Source organism: Phragmites australis, chromosome 12, assembly GCF_958298935.1.
Source record: "Phragmites australis chromosome 12, lpPhrAust1.1, whole genome shotgun sequence".
Taxonomy (NCBI): Eukaryota; Viridiplantae; Streptophyta; class Magnoliopsida; order Poales; family Poaceae; genus Phragmites; species Phragmites australis.
This window is the reverse complement of record NC_084932.1, coordinates 16,256,577-16,277,032: the sequence shown is the minus strand read 5'-3', so window position 1 is coordinate 16,277,032 and position 20,456 is coordinate 16,256,577. Positions and strand designations below refer to the sequence as shown.

Sequence of the window (20,456 nt, the reverse complement as noted above, 5' to 3'; positions counted from 1 at the left end):
ATAATTCAAATCCACATTCCAAAATTAATTCAAATGCAAATTGAATTTTAATTATCCCAATCCAATTCAATTAAAATTATTCAATTTGAATTATTATAAACCCAGTTTCAAATTAGAATACTTTCATTTGAATTTAACATTCAAATGTTCTCTCTCAAGATCTTTTCACCTGTCTCATCTCTCTCTTCTCTCTCATCTCTTAGATCTTTCTCTCTCTGTTGTTATTGTGCATCCATGTTGGCTACTGTTCATAAGCCAAAAGTCCTCTCTCAGCTCACCCGCGGCCAACGCCGACCCCTTCTCTAATTTTTAAGTAAATTTCAAAAACCTACAACTATTTTGACACATGTGACAAAATATTATAACTTTCTCACCGTGGATCCACCTGTCATCTTCTAGCCCTTCTTTAGTTTTTTTAATAAACAAAATAATTAATCTTTTAATTAAATGTTAGAAGTAGATTGATAATTCATGCTTTAAGTTATAGATTAATCTTAGTATAAATAATGTAATAAGATTAACCAGTGTAGCTGCTAAATAAATAAATACATGTCATTAGAATGTAATAGAATAATTTAATGTTAGTACTTAAATATTGATTACACTTTTAATAATTAATTAATTAAATTAATGTAGTAAATTAACCTAGTTAATTAATTGAAATTTGTCCTTCACCGAGGCAAGGCATATCTCCTTGATCATATTGAACCCATGTTTTTAATAATCTAATTGATCAACTTAAAATATGACTTATTATCGTATGTGCTATGTATTGTGCTATTTAAACTACTTGCAGTAGTTAGATCCTATCAAACAATTACCATACCTTAAATATCATCATCCAGAATACATATCACCCTAGGATTACCTATTGTTATCTATATTAACATCGGATGACGTCATGATATCTAACATGCTTATGATGGAATACACCTCTTCGGAGATGTCATTGGAATACAACTCTTCAGAGATATCGTCTCATTGTTTATCAATTTAACTTATATAATATGAATCCTTGATGGTTGTGAAATTCTTGATGTCATGTGAGATATGGCGGGTGGTGTCTAAAAATAGGTGAAAACTGTTTTGGCGAGGGCAGGTAGAGTAGTCCTCCAGAGAGGATGCTCTTGGGGGCTTGAGTTACCTAGTGATATTCATTACCAATGAAGACGCCTGCCTCGGCTGTATAAGCATTGAATCATTACATCGTCATGCTTATCCACCGTAGTACAACCATGCATCCTGAATAGGCAAGACTTGACTTTTCTTCTCCCAACCGCATTAGGCATCATACTAGGAGGCTGAGAGCAACGAGGAGTCAAGTGACCATCTATCCCTCTTTTTGAATGTTTTGAGAATCAGCAAAAGCTTAAAAAATGGGTTGGCATTAAGTACAAGGTCTCTGGTACTTGGGGTGTCTCGTAGAAAACCCTGACAAGGAAAAAATGATTAAAGCATCTTGTATGATTCGCTCCTCCACTTTAAATGGTCGGAGGCTGAGCATATCACGTGGGTATAGTGTACAACCTCTGCAGAGTGTCAATCTATTTGAATAGTCATGTGTAGCGAAAATGGCCCTATTAGTCCATAATTGTAATTTTGGTGATTCAACATAGTCATTGGGACTAACATGTTTGTCAAGAATATATGTTAGTAGGTATCATGGATGCAATACATGAAGAAGCCACCAAAGCCAGAATAAAGTTCGATGCTCTAAGTATTTGCACTCACCGGAGTATCTCTGTCAAAGGGGGTAGAGGTATGAAAGCCTCACCGGATAGTCGGGTGGTTGATTTGAACACACCGGAGGAAAGCTCCAGAGCATTGTTGACAAAGCGAGAATGCAGTGACCTCACCGAAAGGTCTGGTATTCTGAAGAATATGTTGGCTTGGATGGCTAAGGTATTCACCGGAAAGTCCGATGATGAAGATGAAGTATACACCAGAGTGTCCGGTGTTCACAGGGGCTTGAGTGGGGTTCCAACGGTTAGTTTGTGAGGGTATACTCACCGGATGATCCGGTGTTAGTACTATTGTTCTAACTGGATCATCCGGTGTTAACAACGTTTTAGAGCGGTTGGGTTAACAGCTAGTACATGGGTTTGAGGCTATAAATACCCCTCAACTCAGTCATTTAAGCATGCTGGAGTCCTGAGAAGTTCATGTACACCTGAGAAGACATCCAAGCCACCAAAGTGCATAAAGTGATCATCCAAGGTGATTAAGCAAAAGATTAGTGAGTGATTACTGCTTATAGGCCTAGAGAGCGAGTTGCTAGGTGATTTATGCCTAGAGAGTGGATCAAGGAGTGATCCAATAGTGTACCTCTTGGAACGCCAGCACCATGTAGTCTTGGTGACTCACCGGCAAGCTTGTTGACCCTCCAACTTAGTGTGGAGCGGTGGCAAGACGATTGTGCGGGGACGCAGAGACCCTCGCCTTTGTGGCTCAAGCTCCAAAGTGATCACGGCGGCGAGGAATCGGAAGAGAGGATAGTAGTGAGACCTTGCCTTGGTGACTTGGTGGCTCATCCAGGTGGAAACCTTGTCTTTATGACTTGGTGGCTCAAAGGCCATGACCAGGTGCCGACCGGGAGCATATCCTTTGTGGAGCTCCAACATGAACTAGGGGTGATATTCATACCATCAATACCATAGGAAAAAAAATCCTTGTGCCGAGTTTGCTCTCTCTACCTTATTTACGTTTCTACATTTACTTACTTGCATTTTACCTTCTTAGATAGATTGCAAGTGCTTTGATCAGTAGAGTAGACACACTAGATACCTAGAGCACATTTAGATAGAAATTGATATAGGTTTATCTTGTGTTGTTTTTGGAGCCGAATAGATTCTAAGTGTCCTAATTCACCCCTCCCCCTCTTAGGATGTCACCAATCCCTACATCGTGTCCACGATCATGGGCATGCGAAAGCAGTAACTGTTTTGATTAGATTTGGGATGTGTGTATCCTTGATGAGTGAGTGTGTGGACTAGATGTCCGTCTGTTGGGGTAAATCCCTGACAGTGATTCCGGAGTATGCTGGACAGTGGGTGCGTGGACGGTGTTTCAGGAATTGGATGTGTGTGTGTGTGTTTGAAGAACTAGGGGACACAAGGAGTTATCCAGGTTCGAGCCTCCCAAAGGATAATAGCCCTACGTCCTGTGTATGTTATGAAGGATCTCAGTTGAATTACAGATGATGTCCTAGCCCGGGGCCTTTGCCTCCTCCTCCTCGTCCCCTTATATATAGCAGAGACGAGGAGAACTTACATGTGGGTCCAAACAGAAGACTTCTACTCATCCTAAAATCTAACTCAAACCATCATTACAGAGGACCAGGCATGCCCACTTGCTCTGAGGGTCCCATGCAACTTGTGTCCTTGCATAGTGGGCAATGGCCATAAATTGGACCATCGCTGGTCAGCCTAGGATCACGTTATACCCCATCCCGAAGTCGGCCACATCGAAAAGGACACTTTCAATTCTGAAGCTGTCCAGCGAGCTGAAGGTGACAGGCAACTCGATTTGTCTCAGTGGCTTGGCCGAGGAGCCCGGAGTGATCCCGAAGAAAGGTGCAGACGGCCTCAACGAGCTTCTTAGAATTTGCAGGGTGTCTAGTGCGTCGGTGAAGAGGAGGTTGTTCAAGCTTCGGCCGTTGACGAGCACGCGGCCCAGCGGATGTTCTGTACCGTGGGTTAGACCACGATGGGGTAGCGGCCAGGGTATCAGACGCACGCGGGGTGATCGGCCTGGCTGAAAGTGAGCAGGACCTCCGACCACTTCAGACACGGGCTTGGGTCTAATGCGGTTGCCCATACCTCCCGGACCACCAACTTGTATTCCCTATTAGATGAATATGTCGCGATGCCTCCGAAGATGTGATGGACCATATGATTGGCATGTTGGTACCCCAGTGCCGACTAGTCGGGGGTGGCCCCATCCTTATCATAATCACTGTGCTTGTACTTGCACTCTCCGAGCTCCTGGTCGATGATGCCTCGCACGACCTTGCATTCAATCAAGTCATGGGCTACCGTACAGTGGATCGGGTAGTAGCACAACCCTTTTCCCCATCCTTCTTTTTGAAGCGCCGGCATGTTAGGCCAGTTTGCTCAACCGCCAAGACCACGGGCAGTTCGGTCTTACGCTTGCTCTTCTTGTCCTTCCGGTCGACCCCTTTGGTAGGGGCGGGTCGTTCGGATGCAGGTCACGACCTGGTGTCGATCCCAGGTCTTGGTGGCCTGCGCGCACTTATCCGCGAGCTTGAAGATCTTGGTTGTCCTTTGGATTAAACGGGTGACCAGCTTCTCAACAATTTTTTGGTCTTTGACGCCCGTTTAAACGTTATGATCACGGATTCTCCCATGATCCTTGGAATGGTGTTCCAGCGTTCAGTGAAACACCAGATTAAGTCTCGCAATGACTCTCCTTGTCGCTCTTGGATTTTATATAGATCGTCCTCGACCCCTGGTCGGGAATAGGTCCCCTGGAAGTTAACGACGAACTGGTTGCACAGATCCTCCGAGGAGTAAACTGACCCACAAGGGAGGTTCATCAGCCAAGATTGGGTGGAACCGGTCAGGGCAGTAGAGAAATAGTTGGCTATGACCTTCCCACGGCCTCCCGCACCTTGCACCATGGTTGGTGCCGAGCGGTCTTGACCAGGAGAGCAAGATCACGCAGCCACGGTGCCACAGGAGAGCTCTCCGGTACAGGTACCGGTGGGTGGCTAAGGAGGATTCATAGGGTCTATAGGTTATGCACCAGAATCATGGTCTCGTAGTCGAGACGCTGGGCGTGGAGCGGTGATCAGTCGTGAGGTGGGGAGCCCCTGGCGTTTGGGCAGTGTGATGGCCTAGGCGACGACGCCATCGTAGATTGTGCCCTATGTAGAGGCTCCTCAAGACGGTGCTCGGGATACGGGGGTTGTCTTGAAGCACCTGCCTATCCGGCACCAAGTTGGTTTCCCTCTGGGCGTAAAGCCGAGGGCTCACCACCGATGTTTGAGGCGTTCGGGCCTTCAGTGCCTCCCGCTGTATGGTCCGCCATGTAAACCTCACGCTAGGTCTCGCCGCTCTCGGACTTCGGCTCGGTGTCCCATGCTTGGAGCACTCCGGGTTCATCCGTGTGGTATCCCATGACTAACACCTCGTAGCGGCCGGGGTCCTGAGAACGGGACTTGGTGGTTGCCGCGGATTCGGCCATGGGTGGCACATGGTCAAGTTTTTTCAAACTTGCTGAAACGACGAAAGGCACCCCCTACCTAGCATGCCAAATAGCAGGGGTAAATCCCTGACAGTGATTCTAGGGTATGCTGGACAGTGGGCGCGTGGACGGTGTTTCAGGAATCGGATGTGTGTGTGTGTGTGTGTGTGTGTGTGTGTGTGTGTGTGTGTGTGTGTGTGTGTGTGCGCGCGCCTGTGTGTTCGAAGAATCGAAGAACTATGGGACACAAGGAGTTATACAGGTTCGAGCCTCCCGGAGGATAATAGCCCTACGTCCTGTGTTTGTTATGAAGAATCTTAGTTGAATTAGAGATGATGTCCTAGCCCGGGGCCTCTGCCTCCTCCTCGTCCCCTTATATATAGTAGGGAGGAGGAGAACGTATATGTGGGTCCAAACAGAAGATCTCTACTCATCCTCATATCTAACCCAAATCATCATTACAGAGGACCAGGCATGCCCACTTGCTCTGAGGGTCCCATGCAACTTGTATCGTGCGCTGCCATGCTGGCCTGTAAAGTTCCACCCCGTAGCAATTAATGCTACAGGATAGAATAAGGTCCTTTTGCGCTGACTCCATCCACTTACCTGGTCAGGCTACTGATGGCGTCCCATCCATCGTGCGCTACTATGTTGGTCAGTAAAGTTTTATCCCGCAGCATTTAATGCTATGGTACGAGACAGTGCCTTTCTCCACCAACCCCGTCCACTTGCCTGGTCGGGCTACCAACAACGTCACATCCGTCATGCGCGACCGTGCTAGTCAGGAAAGTTCTATCATGTAGCATTTAATGATACCGGATGGGACAATGCCCAAATTTGCCGTCCATGACATCGTCCACTGATGCAAGCGCCTAGGGAAAGAAAACACTTGAGTGGTTTATCAGAAAAAGCACTCTGGACAAGCTACGTCAAATCTGGCCCTGCGACCAGTGGGGCTGGTCGCGGGTATATGCGATGGTGTAGGAAGACTAGTTGTGCGGGTGTTAGACTGGTCGCTATGGCCGCACCTTGGTCATACAATCGACCAAACCTTGTGTAGTATGCTCCTCTAGTTGCTAGGTCCCCTGTGGAGTCCGTTTAGCCCCCAAGGTTCGACTTGGTCATGCCATTTGGGGCCTGGGCAAATGTAGTTCGCCCAGGGAGTGATCATTTGATGTCATTAAGTCCCAAGGCTTGACTCCGAACTTCGTGTCATGTGGGGAGGCTTAAGTATCCTGAGAGAGAAAAAGGGGGGAGTGAGAGAGAGACATTGATTACTGCTGAACCCGAACGATTCTTGGTTCTATGAGCACGCCCCCTCGGGCCTCGAGTGTTTTGAACGCCACGCCGGTTAGGGTGCCACTATGGCTTTTTAAAAGGCAATAGTTTGATGGCCTTCCGATCCACTCCCTTGTCTTTTTTCCTCCTTTCAAGTCTTCCAATGCCTAGAGCCCTTTTGTCTCTATCCTGTTTCGCTCTCCACTTCAAAGGGTAGGCGGGCCCCAGGTCATGGTGTACTCCCTACCTTCATTGCCAGAGGGGCCAATAATCTTGGATGACTCGGTGGAGGTGGAGTCACCTCTGCCTTCGGATCCGCCTATAGAGACTCTTCCGGAGGCGGCTTTCGTTGTTGAAGCGCTCGCGAGGTTGGGTCCGGTGCTTGCAAGACTTGAGCCGGTGACCATCAAGTTTCCGCTCTTCCAAGGAAAGCTGCCTTATGCTGGCCCTTCTTGCTCTCCCGCTTGGGTGGATCCCTCGACCGAGGTCATCGATATTTCTGATGACGAGGAGGGGATCGATTGGAACCTTCTGGAGAAGAGGATCGATGAAGATGAAGAGTTGGAGATGAAGAGGAAGAGAGGCCTTCAGGGTGCACTGGGGTCAGTCATCAGCTCCAGCTAGGCCTGTGCCTCGACCTTCCTTCCTGGCCCTTATGCAGGTCGTCGCCCGATCCCTAGAGTGGTGAGCTACCTTTCCAGGGAGGAGTATAAGAGGTTCTTGACTCATTCAGAGGTAGGTAGAGGTGAGAATCCAGCAGACTCTTCCTGTCAACCTTTCGTAAATTACTTGAGCCAGGGAGGATAGGGCAGGCATGTATCAGGATAGTTGGTCCGATCATATGTAACTAGTCGGCTTATAACCATTCCTTTTTATGAATGGAAAATGTTGAGGTTTCATGACGCCCGTCTTTGTCCCATCCCGCTTGCTAGTTAGATTCTTGGGGCATAGAACGGATCATAGCTCAACAAGTCCGTCGGTGGTGACCAGCGCTCGGCCCGAGTGAGGGGCGTGTAGCTTTGTTGTTTGGTGGATCCCGTAATGGTCATTGAGTGTGGTCGCGTGTTGTTGTCGGAACATTAATCTGTCAGGAGCTCGTTGCAGAGGACTAGGTATGCCCACTTCCTCTGAGGGTCCCATGCAACTTGTGTTGTGCGCCACCGTGCTAGCCTGCAAAGTTCCTCCCCGTAGCAATTAATGCTACAAGACAGGATAAGATCCTTTTGCGCCAACTCCATCCACTTGCCTGGTCGGGCTACTGATAGCATCCCATCCGTCGTGCGCCACTGTGCCAGCCAGCAAATTCTATCCCGTAGCATTTAATGCTACGATACGGGACAATGCCTTTCTCCGCCGACCCCGTCCACTTGTGTCACATCCCAAATCCTTAATCACATATTTCAGTATAATTATGCTTCTTAAGCATTATGTTTAATTTTGTGTAATTTATTTTGTAACTCTATGCAATTCGTTTGAAATTATTTGGATGAGAGAAAGAAATCCGCGAAAGAAAGGAATTGAATTCGCAGTCAAACGTACTTCTCTCTCTTGTACATGGGCCCACCGGTCGGCCCCACCATCTCACCCTCCACTTGGGCAGCAGCCCCACCTGCTCCCTCACTCCCGCTCCCGTGCCTCTCTCCTCTCCCAACCAGCAAAAGCAAGCAAGCAGCCCCCTCTCACCCCCTCTCTCTCAAACTCTCTCTTCCTCCTTCATATTCGGGCTCAAGAGGAGGAATTAAGGTATGCATGTGGTACTCACGCGATCACAAGCTCATGAGCTATCCATCCCTCCAATTCATTTTTGTTTTCCCGGAGGATTTGAGTCGGATTTGATGTCTTTTGGTGTTTAGGGTTGAAATGTGAAGAACACCGGATTTCTTCGCCTCCTGAGCTTTTCCCTGCGTTTCCTCCTTCAATCGACGGTCCACAATCTCGGTAAAGGCCATTTGGATGGTTGGATTTCGAATTTTGAGCTAGGGGTTTGAAGTTCATGAGTTCTTGATGAATTAGAAGCAATAGCTGAGTTTTGGTTGATTTCGCCGTATGCATGTTGTCCTACGCGGTAGAGGAAGTCAATGTGATACTCTAGGTCCAAGTCCCCACTCCTAATGTCGCTGAAATCATCGTCGGTGAGCTCCCAAAGTGCCCCCGTGACTCCCAGCGATCTGACTGCCACCCCAACGTCGGTCAGATCGCTAGGGGCCAAAACCCTCTACACGGGGGGTAGTCTGACCGTATTTTCGGTGGTCTAACCGCGACTCTTGGTGGTCTAACCACCAGAATACCTGCGGTCTGACCGCTGTATACCCAGATAGCAAAGTTACTACCTTGGTGAAACTTGTAAAATTCATAATAAATTCTTTGTAGCTCCAAAAATTATGAAACAAATTTTTTTTCTTTCAATATAACCTACTCTACCTATTAAAAATATCCCCATCCATGAAATAATGAATTAAATTTCGGAGGTTAATTAATTAGGTTAAAGCTTCATTAATTCACCGTTAATTCATCATAAGTCCAAAATTAATTAATCCAATTTTGCTAGTTTCCTTATGACTTTTTTTATCCAGGAAAAATGTTTTCATCCATTATATGCATATTGTGGCATATTATTGCATTTCATCCATACTCATGGCATTGCACGCGCTATTCTTTTTAGAGAACGTCGAGCTGGTGATCCAGGAGAGCGAGGGAAATTTTGGGCAGCCACCTGAACAGCAAGGCAAGTATCTATCATATTGAACCCTATCAATTGAATTAAATAAAGTCTAAATATTGATAAATTATACTTACGTATAGGTTTGCATGTATAGGAAGTCGATGTCGGGCTTTTATGGGTAGAACCTATGTTGATCGCATTATCTCTTCCTTGAATTATTGTTGATCTATATCTTTGTAGCCTAGATTTATTCATGATAAGGTCTAACTTAAAAGTGATGTGAGATGCTTAGCAATGCATAGGTCCTTGGTAGAAGTTGAGCGATGGAACGTCCCATCATTCGCGAGCTATAGGTTAAGTTACTTTCACAATGGTTACCGTGTTAGTTGGTGTTGGTTGGCCGAGTGGTGAGTATGAGACGAGATGTGGACGGTGTTAGGGGTTTCATCTGCCCTCAAGAAAGGTCTGGGAGTAGTTCGGGAAGGGAACTCGGACACCGTAGGCCGCTTGCATCGTTTATGGCCGATCGTTGAGGTAGTTGGCTTTAGCACTTACCTTACTCACCACAGGCCGATCTAATGGTAAGGCGAGCCGAATACCTTCGTAGCTGTGGCTTTGTGGGTGTGGACATCGACGGTGTGAGCGGGTCGGCTTGTAAGCGGTACTAGTTTGCTCCGAGAGTAGTTCTAGTATCGCCGCCTCGAGCGATGCATACCCCACACTGTTGGGGCTGGTTGGGAAATGTTGTCACAAGTACCCCTTGTGTGCACTTTGGCCTGTGGCACAAGCCGTATGGTCCTCGTGTCGTGTGGGTCCAGGAGTATCCCCTGCAGGGTGTATAAAGAGTTTGAACTGCCGTGATCTCGGTCATGAGCATTGTATTGTTTCATTTGCACCCGGTCAGAGAGTTCTCGTGGTTAGTTCGGTTGTATGGTTCGGATATGTGGTTTGTGGTTCGGATATGTGGGAGGTGGTCGAGATGACACTAGTTATACGTTGATACTAAATTGGCTTCAGTTTCATATGATCAGTTGGTAGTGGCTTCTATGTTGCTGACTATATATCTCCGCCGTAGATTGGTGATCTGAAGCAAATAGTAGTGTTTGTATATAAAATTGGTGTCTTTGTTGTCTAGGTAACCATTTAAAAAAAATACATTGTAACATAATACCAATACAATATTCTTACCAGTTTCATTAGAAGATGATCCTTCAATTTGATTCTCAATGTATTCTTCAATTTGCAGAAATGAAACATGGCAGTAATGAAGACACAATTTAGTTTGAATGCAGATTGCATGTAAGTTATCATCTTGTTGGTGCCACTGAATTGATTTCGTTAAGGAATTTCTTCAATATTGTGCTATCGTATCATTATCAACAGTAAAAACAAAGGAGAGTGAATTTGTGTCGTAGGAATTTGAGACGGGGTAACATCAGTAAGTAATATTACATACATAACTTAAACTTATGAAAATGGTACGATGTCACTGAACACGTTTGTTAGTTTCATGAAATCGGGAAAAAAAAATCGGAGTGGCATACCTAATGGGAACGATGCAGGCATATTCCATGGTGGAGATAAAGAACGACTGCGGACACGACGTCGTGTCCTAGATCTACCGCCAGTTGACATGTGTGTAACTAATAACAAATCCAACAAAATAAATGACGAAGCCTCAAAATGCTTGCCGTAAATATAGATTTCGTGCTTCTTCTTTTTTTGGTTCTTTTGAAACCTCAGTACAATAGGCAGCAAAATTTGGGACGTAATAGATCAATAATGAAAGCATTGCGGTCGGTAATGAAAAAACTAATACAGCGGATCTTGAGGGAAAAAAGAATGTAAGATGAATAAATTGGCATTACGGTCATAATGGTGTCAGTAACCGAAAAAGTTAATACAGTGAACGGGGGGGGGGGGAAGAATGCAGCATGAATAGTTCCGGAATAAACAGTATGGAAAATTTGTATTTAACCTTTCTTTGTTTATGTTGTAGTCCGATAGAAGTTGATCAATAAACCCTGTAGTTTCAGCTCCTGAATCTGTACAAAAAGGAAAATACAAATGAGAAGAGCACTTAGAATTGGAGCTGGCCCTCTGCTTGTATTCACGTGAGGAAGGAACACAGCAATAAGATGCTGCAGTTGGCGTGAGGGGAAAATGCATTGCAGTCATAATGGTGTCGGTAATGAAAAAACTAATACAGCGGATCTTGAGGGAAAAAAGAATGTAAGATGAATAAATTGGCATTACGGTCATAATGGTGTCAGTAACTGAAAAAATTAATACAGTGAACCATGGGGGGGGGGGGGAGAATGCAGCATGAATAAATCCAGAATAAACAGTATGGAAAATTTGTATTTAACCTTTCTTTGTTTATGTTGTAGTCCGATAGAAGTAATCAATAAACCCTGTAGTTTCAGCTCCTGAATCTGTACGAAAAGGAAAATACAAAAGAGAAGAGCACTTAGAATTGGAGCTGGCCCTCTGCTTGTATTCACGTGAGGAAGGAACACAGCAATGAGATGCTGCAGTTGGCGTGAGGGGAAAATGCATTGCGGTCATAATGGTGTCGGTAATGGAAAAACTAATACAGCGGATCTTGAGGGAAAAAAGAATGTAAGATGAATAAATTGGCATTACGGTCATAATGGTGTCAGTAACCGAAAAAAATTAATACAGTGAACCATGGGGGGAAAAGAATGCAGCATGAGGGGAAAAGAGAGCACTGAGAGAGAGGAGGATGCGGAGGAACACCTGCTTCTGTTCGCTGTGGACTTAGGATTTCTGGTAGTACTCAGAGGTCGAGCAGCACGCGGTGGTCAAGCAGGAGAAGCAGCACCCGAAAGGAACCATGGAGAGTGCGGACGGAGGGTTCGAGGTTGGCGAGTAGGAAAGCACAAGGATTTGTCTTGGGGGGGTGTACGGTTCGGCTGATGGGGAGGAAGCCAGGAGCGCTACTTTACCAGAGGAGTCTCGAAGGTAAAACGTGGCAGCACCTCCTATCAGTGAAACTCGACCCATTGACTAGAGCGGGAGGCTCACCTGTCAGTAAATGTCCACAGTAGCTACAGGGACCAGAGACCTGAGGATTCACGGATCCCAGTCACTTTAGTATATAGTAGTTGATTTGGGTTATCCAATCGTATTGATCCCACATGCAAAGCAGTCAAGATCCTTTTCTAACATTAGTATAAAAAACAGAGTAGGGATGTAAGAGCTTCAGCCAATGGTGGAGTCCTCCGGTGTACTGGTCTCCGTACTGCTACTACGAAGCCGCGTCTGTTTGGGCTACCAGCTCCAGCTTGAGCGCAGCTGGAGCGCTCCCTGCAAGTCTGCAAGTCGTTGCAGCCCGCTGCGTGATGGCTAGGCTCTTCCAAAGACTATGACAGAGCAGCCTTCCTCGTAATTGCCACCTGCCATGCGTGTCGGCCTCATTCCCTGCTTCTTAGATAACAAGCAGGATAGAACGGCGCCAAAACACCTGGGGGCTGTTTGGTTCACAGCCCCGTATGCTGAGCCAAATTTTGGCGGTGACAATATCTGAACAGTGACAAAATTTATAGGTGAGGGTGGTGTTCAAATGGCGGTCAAGCTAATTTATAGGCAAGGTTGTATGACATGTGGACTTATATATTATTATTATCTTCAAATAAAATATATTTAAGTGAGATCTTATTTTGTAAATTTAATTGTAAAAAATATAATGGTGCAAACGAATCGTAATTTAGATATACTATTTAATAGATATAGTAGTTTAAAATTTGTTAATCTATAATTTTAAAATCCGTGCCACCCTTTGAGCTGCTGCCATGTCCTTCCTCTAGCCAACCAAAACGCAGGTCACCAGTTTGCTCGCGGCAAAAATTCGATTTTGTACAATATACGTGACCGTATTTGCTTAAATGGACAACTATTTTTCGTATTTATAATTTTAGCATATGTATTCGGTACACGGTGTGCCGAAAACGATTTTTTGGTACACGGTATGCCGAAAATGACTGTATTCGGCACACCGTGTGCCGAATATAACCAAAAAGCGTATTCGGCACACGGTGTGCCGAATACAGTTGGTATTCGGCACACCGTGTGCCGAAATACACTTTTATCACGTCAAGTCACGTCGTTCTTTTTACTTTTCTCTTTTCTTTTCTTTTTGCTTTTGTCCTTTTGTGCCCACGATTTTTGGCCGGCTGCAGCCAACTGCATGGCGCATGTGCTCACCTATGTGTTGTTGTCTGCTCGGTGAGGCTTTAAATGGAGAGAGCAAGGAGGCATCAGCGAGCAGAGAAGAGCAAGGAGGCATCAGCGAGCAGAGAAGAGCAAGGAGGCATCAGCGAGCAGAAAAGAGCAAGGAGGAGAGCAAGGAGGAGAGCAGGGAGAGGAGAGCAGAGAGGAGAGAAGAGCAGAGCAACAAATTAGTGTGAGCAGTCGAGCCCGAAGAGCTGCGGTGCAGCAGGACAGCCTTCCTTAGTAGTAAGTACTTATATTTATTTGAATCATAGATTATGTATGTACTTATATTTAGATTAGAAAATATAGTTATAGCATGTAGATATTAAGTTGCTAAAATAGAGTAGGTGTAAGATTTGCATATTCTATGATCTTGTAATAATAGATGGTACTATAGTGTAATAGTAATCGTAATATTTAGATTAGAAAATGTAACTAGAGTAAGTGGACAGTTCGAATAAATTGGATAAACGATATTAAGTTGGTAAAATAGAGTAGGTATACTATTTGTATATTCTATTATCTCGCAACAGAAGCAACTATAGTGTAACATTAACTGTAATACTTAGAATAAAAAATGTAATTAGAGCAAATATAGTATTTATTCTGCTCGAATACATTGGATAAGTAATATTAAGTTGGAAAAACAGAGTAGGTACAATATTTGCATATTTTATGATCGCACAACAAAAGAAACTATAGTGTAATATTAATCGTAATATTTAGATTACAAAATGTAATTAGAGCAAGTAGATCGTTCAAATCATTTAGATAAATGATATTAAGTTGGTAAAATAGAGTAGGTATACTATTTGTATATTCTATTATCTCGCAACAGAAGCAACTATAGTGTAACATTAACTGTAATACTTAGAATAAAAAAAGGAATTACAGCAAGTATAGTATTTATTCCGTGCTAATGCATTAGCTAAAATAGAGTACGTATGTAACATACATCTAATTAGTTATTTGGTCATTTATGTTTGTTTAGCAGAGACGCTATGACTATCCATATTTATTATGGAGAACGTCCCGCTGTTTTGCATGGGAGACTCGTGTCCATTCAGAACTGCCAGCACGTAGAGAGTACGGTTGAGCTACCAATTGATCTAAAAGGCTTACAAACACATGTTATGAGCCTTTTGTGTCTAAACCAGCAGTCCTACAATGTTATCCTAGAGGGTGTTAGGCCACGACCTGTACCAAACAGCTCGCTCATTGTCCATACGTTGTTCGATTTGAGAACGAACAACGCTTGGGCCTTGTACTCACGTAAGGCATTAGAGGAGAACTTTGAAATGGGAGTGTACGTAACCATAGTATCACGACCGGTGCATGGTGAAGAGGTGGCTATTGTGGAAGGATTAGACCATAATGTGATGCATGATGAGGCGGGAGGGAATGTCGGGGAGGGCACTTCGGGTACGGATGGACCCGAAGTGGACCATGGTGAGGTAGATGCACAATGCATGGAGGATGAAGTCGGTGGTAGTGGCGACGAAGAAGGTGCTGACAATGATGACCCGGTGCCGGCGATCCAGTACTTTCATGGTGCTGGACTGCTAAATTGTACCATCAGTGAGTATAACACCCTATCTAATTGGGGATATCAGAATAGCGACATCCAGGTGGGGCAACGGTTTCGGAACAGGGAAGAGGTCATCCACTTTATCAGCAACTATGCTGTAATCACAAGAAGGGACCACAAGTGTGCCCGATCTAACCATACAGAGTATGAGGTTAGGTGTACGAAGCATCCGACTTGTCCTTACTTCGTACGAGCCCATAAGCCAAAGCACGAGAACTATTTTGTGCTGAGTAGACACACCCCACATACATGCAGCGAAGAGGCTATTAGGAATGCGAGCCACGCGGTTGATGCGAGGTTCATAGCCCAACTACTCATCACCCTTGTTGGCACAAACATATGTTTGTCGCCAAAATCCATTATGGAGGAGGTGCAGACTAAGACGGGTATGCTGATCAATTACCACACCGCGTGGCGAGCAAAGCAGAAGGCATTGAAGATGTTGTTTGGAAGTTTCGAAGATTCGTACCACTACGCACCGAGGCTGATGCAGAAGATTGCTATGACCAACCCCGGGACCCAGTGGGCCATGGCGGATAAGCCGATCAGGCTGGATGATGGGTCATACAGCAACACTGATCGATACCTCATTAGGTTTTTCTGGTCCTTTGGCCAATGCATCGAAGCTTTCAGGCATTGCAAACCGGTGGTATGTGTGGATGCCACATTTCTTAGTGGCAAGTACCATGGTAACCTAATGACAGCGATGGCGGCGGATGCAAACAATCAGATAATTCCTCTCGCTTATGCATTGGTTGAGAGTGAGAACAATGATAGTTGGTTGTGGTTCCTTACCTTGGTGAGGACACGTGTGGTCGGTAATAGGGAACGAGTCTGCATCATATCAGACCGCAATAAGGGCCTCTTGCATGCATTGGATGTGCTGCATGCCAGCACAAACCCCTCCATTGCGTGGCCTGATGTGGAGAGAAGGTGGTGCATGCGACACTTAGGTGCGAACCTTTACTCAAGGTATCACAACAAGGGTCTTGTGAAGAGGTTCAAAGGGTTATGTCTTCAGAACCAGCAGGCGAAGTTCAACGAGATATGGCGAGAGTTAAATGAGACCACTCGTAAGATGATGGCACAGCAAGAAGCACAGGAGGACCATCTACGGACGCAAATGGTGGGGGGCCAAACCATCATTAGTCGTTCACGTGGTACGTTTAGCCAGTGGATAGCGGGAAAGCTGGCGGAGCGTTGGGCCCTATTCCATGATACTCACGGTTCCAGGTGAGAACATAGCGTTTTAAAGATCGTAATTTCCTTTTGGTTACGCAAAAAATTGTATCTAAAATTATTGTATCTTATAATAGGTATACAATTATGACAACGAACATAGCTGAGGCATTCAACAATGTCCTAGAGGGTGTACGCGGCCTCCCATTGTGTGCCATAATTGAGCTCACATTCTATAGGACGGCTGACTACTTTCGAGACCGTGGTATAGCTGCAATGGAGTGCAGCACGCGGTTCGCACCTAAGGTGGAGGAAATCCTATCCAGAAGGAGGAGTAAGGCACACTTTCATCGGACTAGGATCTACGACCGAACCAATAATGAATTTGAGGTCATGTGTCGTCGTCGGTACACTTCTGGATACAGTACGGGTGACACCGTGCAACAATATCAAATTGGTTCTCACGAGGTGAAGTGCACATGCAATAAGCCAAAGCTACATCATATCCCGTGCTCCCATATCTTGGCCGCTTGCAGGGATATGGGCGGGAACGATGGATCACAATACGTATCACCCTATTTCACGATCGATGCACTGAGGAGCACATGGCTTCCAAAGATGTGTTCATTTAACATCGGATCCAGCTACAAAGCAATCGAGGGGCCTAAGTGGGTACCTTATCCCAGGGCCAGACGCACGGATCCTGGAAGGCCTAGAGCCACGAGGCTTCAAGGTGACATGGATGCAGCAGATGCTGTTGATGGACTACGTAGGTGCAAAATATGCAAGCAATCCGGCCATGACAGGAGGACTTGTCCGACCCGACGGTAAACTATTAGGCTACGATCGAATTGGATTGTATTAGCTTTGGTGCTAGTGAGTTTGTTATATGAAGTATGTTGGAAACATGGATTGTATTGTAATTTGTTATGAACGTATTAGGTGTTGTACCTATTTTGTAATAGCTATTATCTTACTTTATTTTATAATTGAACCATGAGGCTTGAAATCATTGGCATGGCTCACATTCACCTTCCCGAGCTTCTTCAACTACGGTATGACGAGAACCACAGGGGAAGGATGATTTTCGCAGGGCAACAGGTACATCGATATTACGTGAATTTCATTTGCTCTAATACCTTGGTACTTACTCTAAAAATGTATTGCATACATTTGCAGTTGCTCCCATTGCGTTCCAGGAGTGTGCGCAAGCTTAAGGAGTTAGACCCTCGATTCCACGAGCCCCTCGCACAGGCCAGACTCCTACCGTTTGCACTTATGATGGCAGGAGCTCCCATGGAGGGTGGTGGCAGGACTCCACTGCCGCCGATCGAGGTCTCACTGCTCACAGGCCTGGTCGACCGCTGGCGTCCTGAGACGCACACATTCCACTTTCCTTGCGGAGAGATGACCGTTACTTTACGGGACGTTGCCATGCTGACCGGGCTCCCGATAAGGGGCACCCCGTTAGTACTTCCACGACCAGGAAAGGAGCAGTGGAAGAGTTATATTCACGGCAGGTAATTATTTGTTACATAAAGCATTTTATACGTTGGAGTGTTGTTCATGGTTCATTGATTCTCTGTATCTTGTAGGTTTAACATGCATTATGACATGAAGGATGTAGGGCTCTCCATGTCATGGATTCATGGCCTACCACAGTTCAGCCCTTGCCCACCGGATGCGGACGAGGCAACAGTTATGCAGCATTATGAGGTGTACTTGTATATCTTGCTTGGAGGTATAATGTTTTGCAACACGGCAGGTGATTATGTACTTCCGCATATTTTATGGTTAGCGCGTGAGCTCACATCACATCCGTACGAGCCGACACATTACAGTTGGGGATCTGCTGTGTTGGCTGCTACATACAAAGGATTGTGTGCCGCAACCCAACGGTCAACAAAGATGGGATCTATTTCTGGTTGCCTACACCTTCTACAGCTCTGGAGCTGGGATTATCTCCCGGTGTGTCGACCATGGGTGAGTAAGACCTACTATCCAGTTCCCATCTCTAACGGCGTCGCCGACGACATGAGGCCAACGATGGGTTATAGGTGGCTTCATGCCAGGCTGCGATGGAGTCACCACCAAGACCATGGAAACTACTCCCGGGTGATCAGTGACCTTGATGTCCTTAGTGCCGATCTTGTGGAGTGGGATCCATGGCGTAGTGAACGAGTGGCCGAAATTGCGACTAGCGGCCTCATCGCACCATCTTGTTTCCGTGACTCCGACCTATGGATGACTAGATGTTTTCTGCTTTATATGAACAATATAGAAGTGTATTCTCCTGACCGTGTGCAGAAGCAGTTTGGTCATCGTCAGTTGGTGCCAGTACCTCCCCCACGAGACGCTGGTCAGGCGCACGAGTAAGTGTGTTACTGTAGATACCATTTTTATGTTACAAAAATTTAACTATTTATGTCACATACAGGAGGAGTGCCCAAGGAAACGCAAGCACCCACGACTGGGCGGAGATTAATGCAGAACACATAACCCGGTGGATGGAGTCTGGTGCAGTGGATGTCGTCGTTCCTGCGGGACAGTACGACGATAGCTCGTACTGGGAGTACCTTGCGTGGTATCAATCACGAACGCGTCCCACCTTACTCAGCGGCAGCGTACCGCCAGCCCCTAGACCCTTCCCCGAAGATCGTGCCCGGCTTCTACATGTGGTGGTAAGTGATGTTGTACTTATAACGATTTTCATTAGTTTGTCATCCGTATTACTGACATAACCCTCAACAACAACAGACCGAAGCGGGGATCGAAATGCATAGGCATGCGGAGCATGACCGTTGGGAAGCGAGTGGGTCAGCCACGCGAAGGGATAGGCACCCTCTCCGAGACTACATGAGGACGAGAGGGTCTCGCCTTTGGTCCGCGATACGTGGACTAGGTGGTTGCGCCCCGCGTTATAGGGCATACGACGTACCCGCCATGGACCCTTCCCGTGCCTCCCACAGCAAGCGCTCATCCAGTGCTCATGAGGCACATTCACGGGAGGCCCCTTCGTCTGCGGCACATCATGGGACACGTTCTTCTGCTGGAGCCGAGGAGGTGATACCTGAAGCTCCCGCTCCTGAGGAGTGCATACTGGGTTCCCAGCCCCCTCCGTTCACACAACCTACTCAAGCTATGCAGACAACTCCACCAGGATTATCAACTAACAACGAGGATGTCATTGACTGCACACACCAGATGCCCACCTGGAGTGGCACTCAAGATTTTGACTGGGCTGGTGCATTGCAATCGAGCAGCTTCACGGAGCTACTGAGTGGCCAATACCCCCAATATCCCGATGCACCAGGGGGTTCACACTGGTACCAGGAAGCTGGGACTTCATCATTTCGGACTCCCACCGAGCACATACTACCGGCGGTCACACTCCCGTATGACGATCCTACAGCGTGGTATATGCAGGGCCGAGTTAGCGGTTCTGGATACACATTCGGCGGAGTTGGAACACATCATGAAGACAAAGATGAGGACCAAGGGCACACATGGCAGGGGCCAGCTCAGGCGGCTGGGATGAGGGCCACACACCCGCCAGACGCTTACACTCCTGAGGATTTCTTGCGGCGTAGGCATCGTTAAGGAGCCATTTGTACTATGCCATACACTATATTATGTACTCATTTGTACTATGCCATACACTTCAGTGTTCAAGTAATTATATTTAGTTTACATAATCTTTTTTAACTAATTATGACACATAACTTATTTATCAGTAACTTATTAAGTATTTGTATATATCATTTTCGACATTTCATACATGTTTATTGTTTGTTAAATAACCAGCGAATCGTGCTTTGGTGCAGACCAAAAAAGTTGCAGGGAAATCTCAATATGGCGAGAAATTCTACTACTGCATTCCCATGGACATATACAATGATCGATATAGCATTAACTGCCTGCTTGCAGGTTGTGCGTGGAGGGAAGGATGATCCCTTCAAAGAGAGCAACATAATCCAAGCTGTGTCTAAATTAAATACAAGACCGCCATGTTCTGCGTTCACCGTTCCACTTCTACATGTAACAACCGACGACCTTAGGGCCCTATTACATGAGCGCCGCCGAATATACCTCAGGGTTTGCGAACTAGCCGACCATCCTTCTTTACTGGGTTTCTGTATGAGGCAACGAAGGATGGCGATGTTGCCCGACCAGTATGCATCCCACATACAGGTTCGTCATTTTCTATTTCATCACCATAGTTGTCTTATTGTTTTTGATTCGAATACCCCTCTTCTGCTTTAGGCATTCCCAGAAGACGCGGAGTTAATCAACAAAGAAATACCACAC

General features: G+C 46.0%; 1 protein-coding gene and 2 long non-coding RNA genes across 5 annotated transcripts; 2 read left to right on the top strand and 1 right to left on the bottom strand.

Annotated features, from left to right (window-relative positions):
• Positions 1–9,286: 9,286 nt before the first annotated feature.
• On the bottom strand, positions 9,287–12,144 carry LOC133886207 (uncharacterized). Of its 3 annotated transcripts, none has more exons than XR_009903371.1 (5): positions 11,906–12,144; positions 11,515–11,580; positions 11,124–11,190; positions 10,334–10,788; positions 9,287–10,229 (listed from the first exon to the last, which is right to left on the bottom strand). It is a non-coding gene; the product is annotated as an uncharacterized LOC133886207 (long non-coding RNA). The 3 variants fall into 3 exon arrangements; XR_009903370.1 differs by having other exon boundaries at positions 9,291–10,229; positions 10,334–10,378; positions 11,906–12,142; XR_009903369.1 differs by having other exon boundaries at positions 9,290–10,229; positions 10,334–11,190.
• Positions 12,145–13,331: 1,187 nt separating this feature from the next.
• On the top strand, positions 13,332–18,135 carry LOC133886352 (serine/threonine-protein phosphatase 7 long form homolog). The gene is made up of 5 exons (XM_062326083.1): positions 13,332–13,624; positions 17,150–17,249; positions 17,328–17,668; positions 17,744–17,921; positions 18,025–18,135. The coding sequence occupies exons 2-5, from the start codon at positions 17,166–17,168 to the stop codon at positions 18,133–18,135; spliced, it is 714 nt and encodes a 237-aa protein (XP_062182067.1). The 5' UTR covers positions 13,332–13,624; positions 17,150–17,165.
• Positions 18,136–18,460: 325 nt separating this feature from the next.
• LOC133887329 (uncharacterized) lies at positions 18,461–19,098 on the top strand. The gene is made up of 3 exons (XR_009903542.1): positions 18,461–18,520; positions 18,586–18,829; positions 18,906–19,098. It is a non-coding gene; the product is annotated as an uncharacterized LOC133887329 (long non-coding RNA).
• Positions 19,099–20,456: the final 1,358 nt, after the last annotated feature.

What these genes read in the sequence shown, in the direction of transcription:
- LOC133886352 (XM_062326083.1), top strand. Translation starts at nt 17,166, where the DNA reads ATGGCTCACATTCACCTTCCCGAGCTTCTTCAACTACGGTATGACGAG. An exon ending in TGATTTTCGCAGGGCAACAG is followed by an intron (nt 17,250 to 17,327) that starts GTACATCGATAT and finishes ATACATTTGCAG; the next exon opens with TTGCTCCCATTGCGTTCCAG. An exon ending in AAGAGTTATATTCACGGCAG is followed by an intron (nt 17,669 to 17,743) that starts GTAATTATTTGT and finishes TGTATCTTGTAG; the next exon opens with GTTTAACATGCATTATGACA.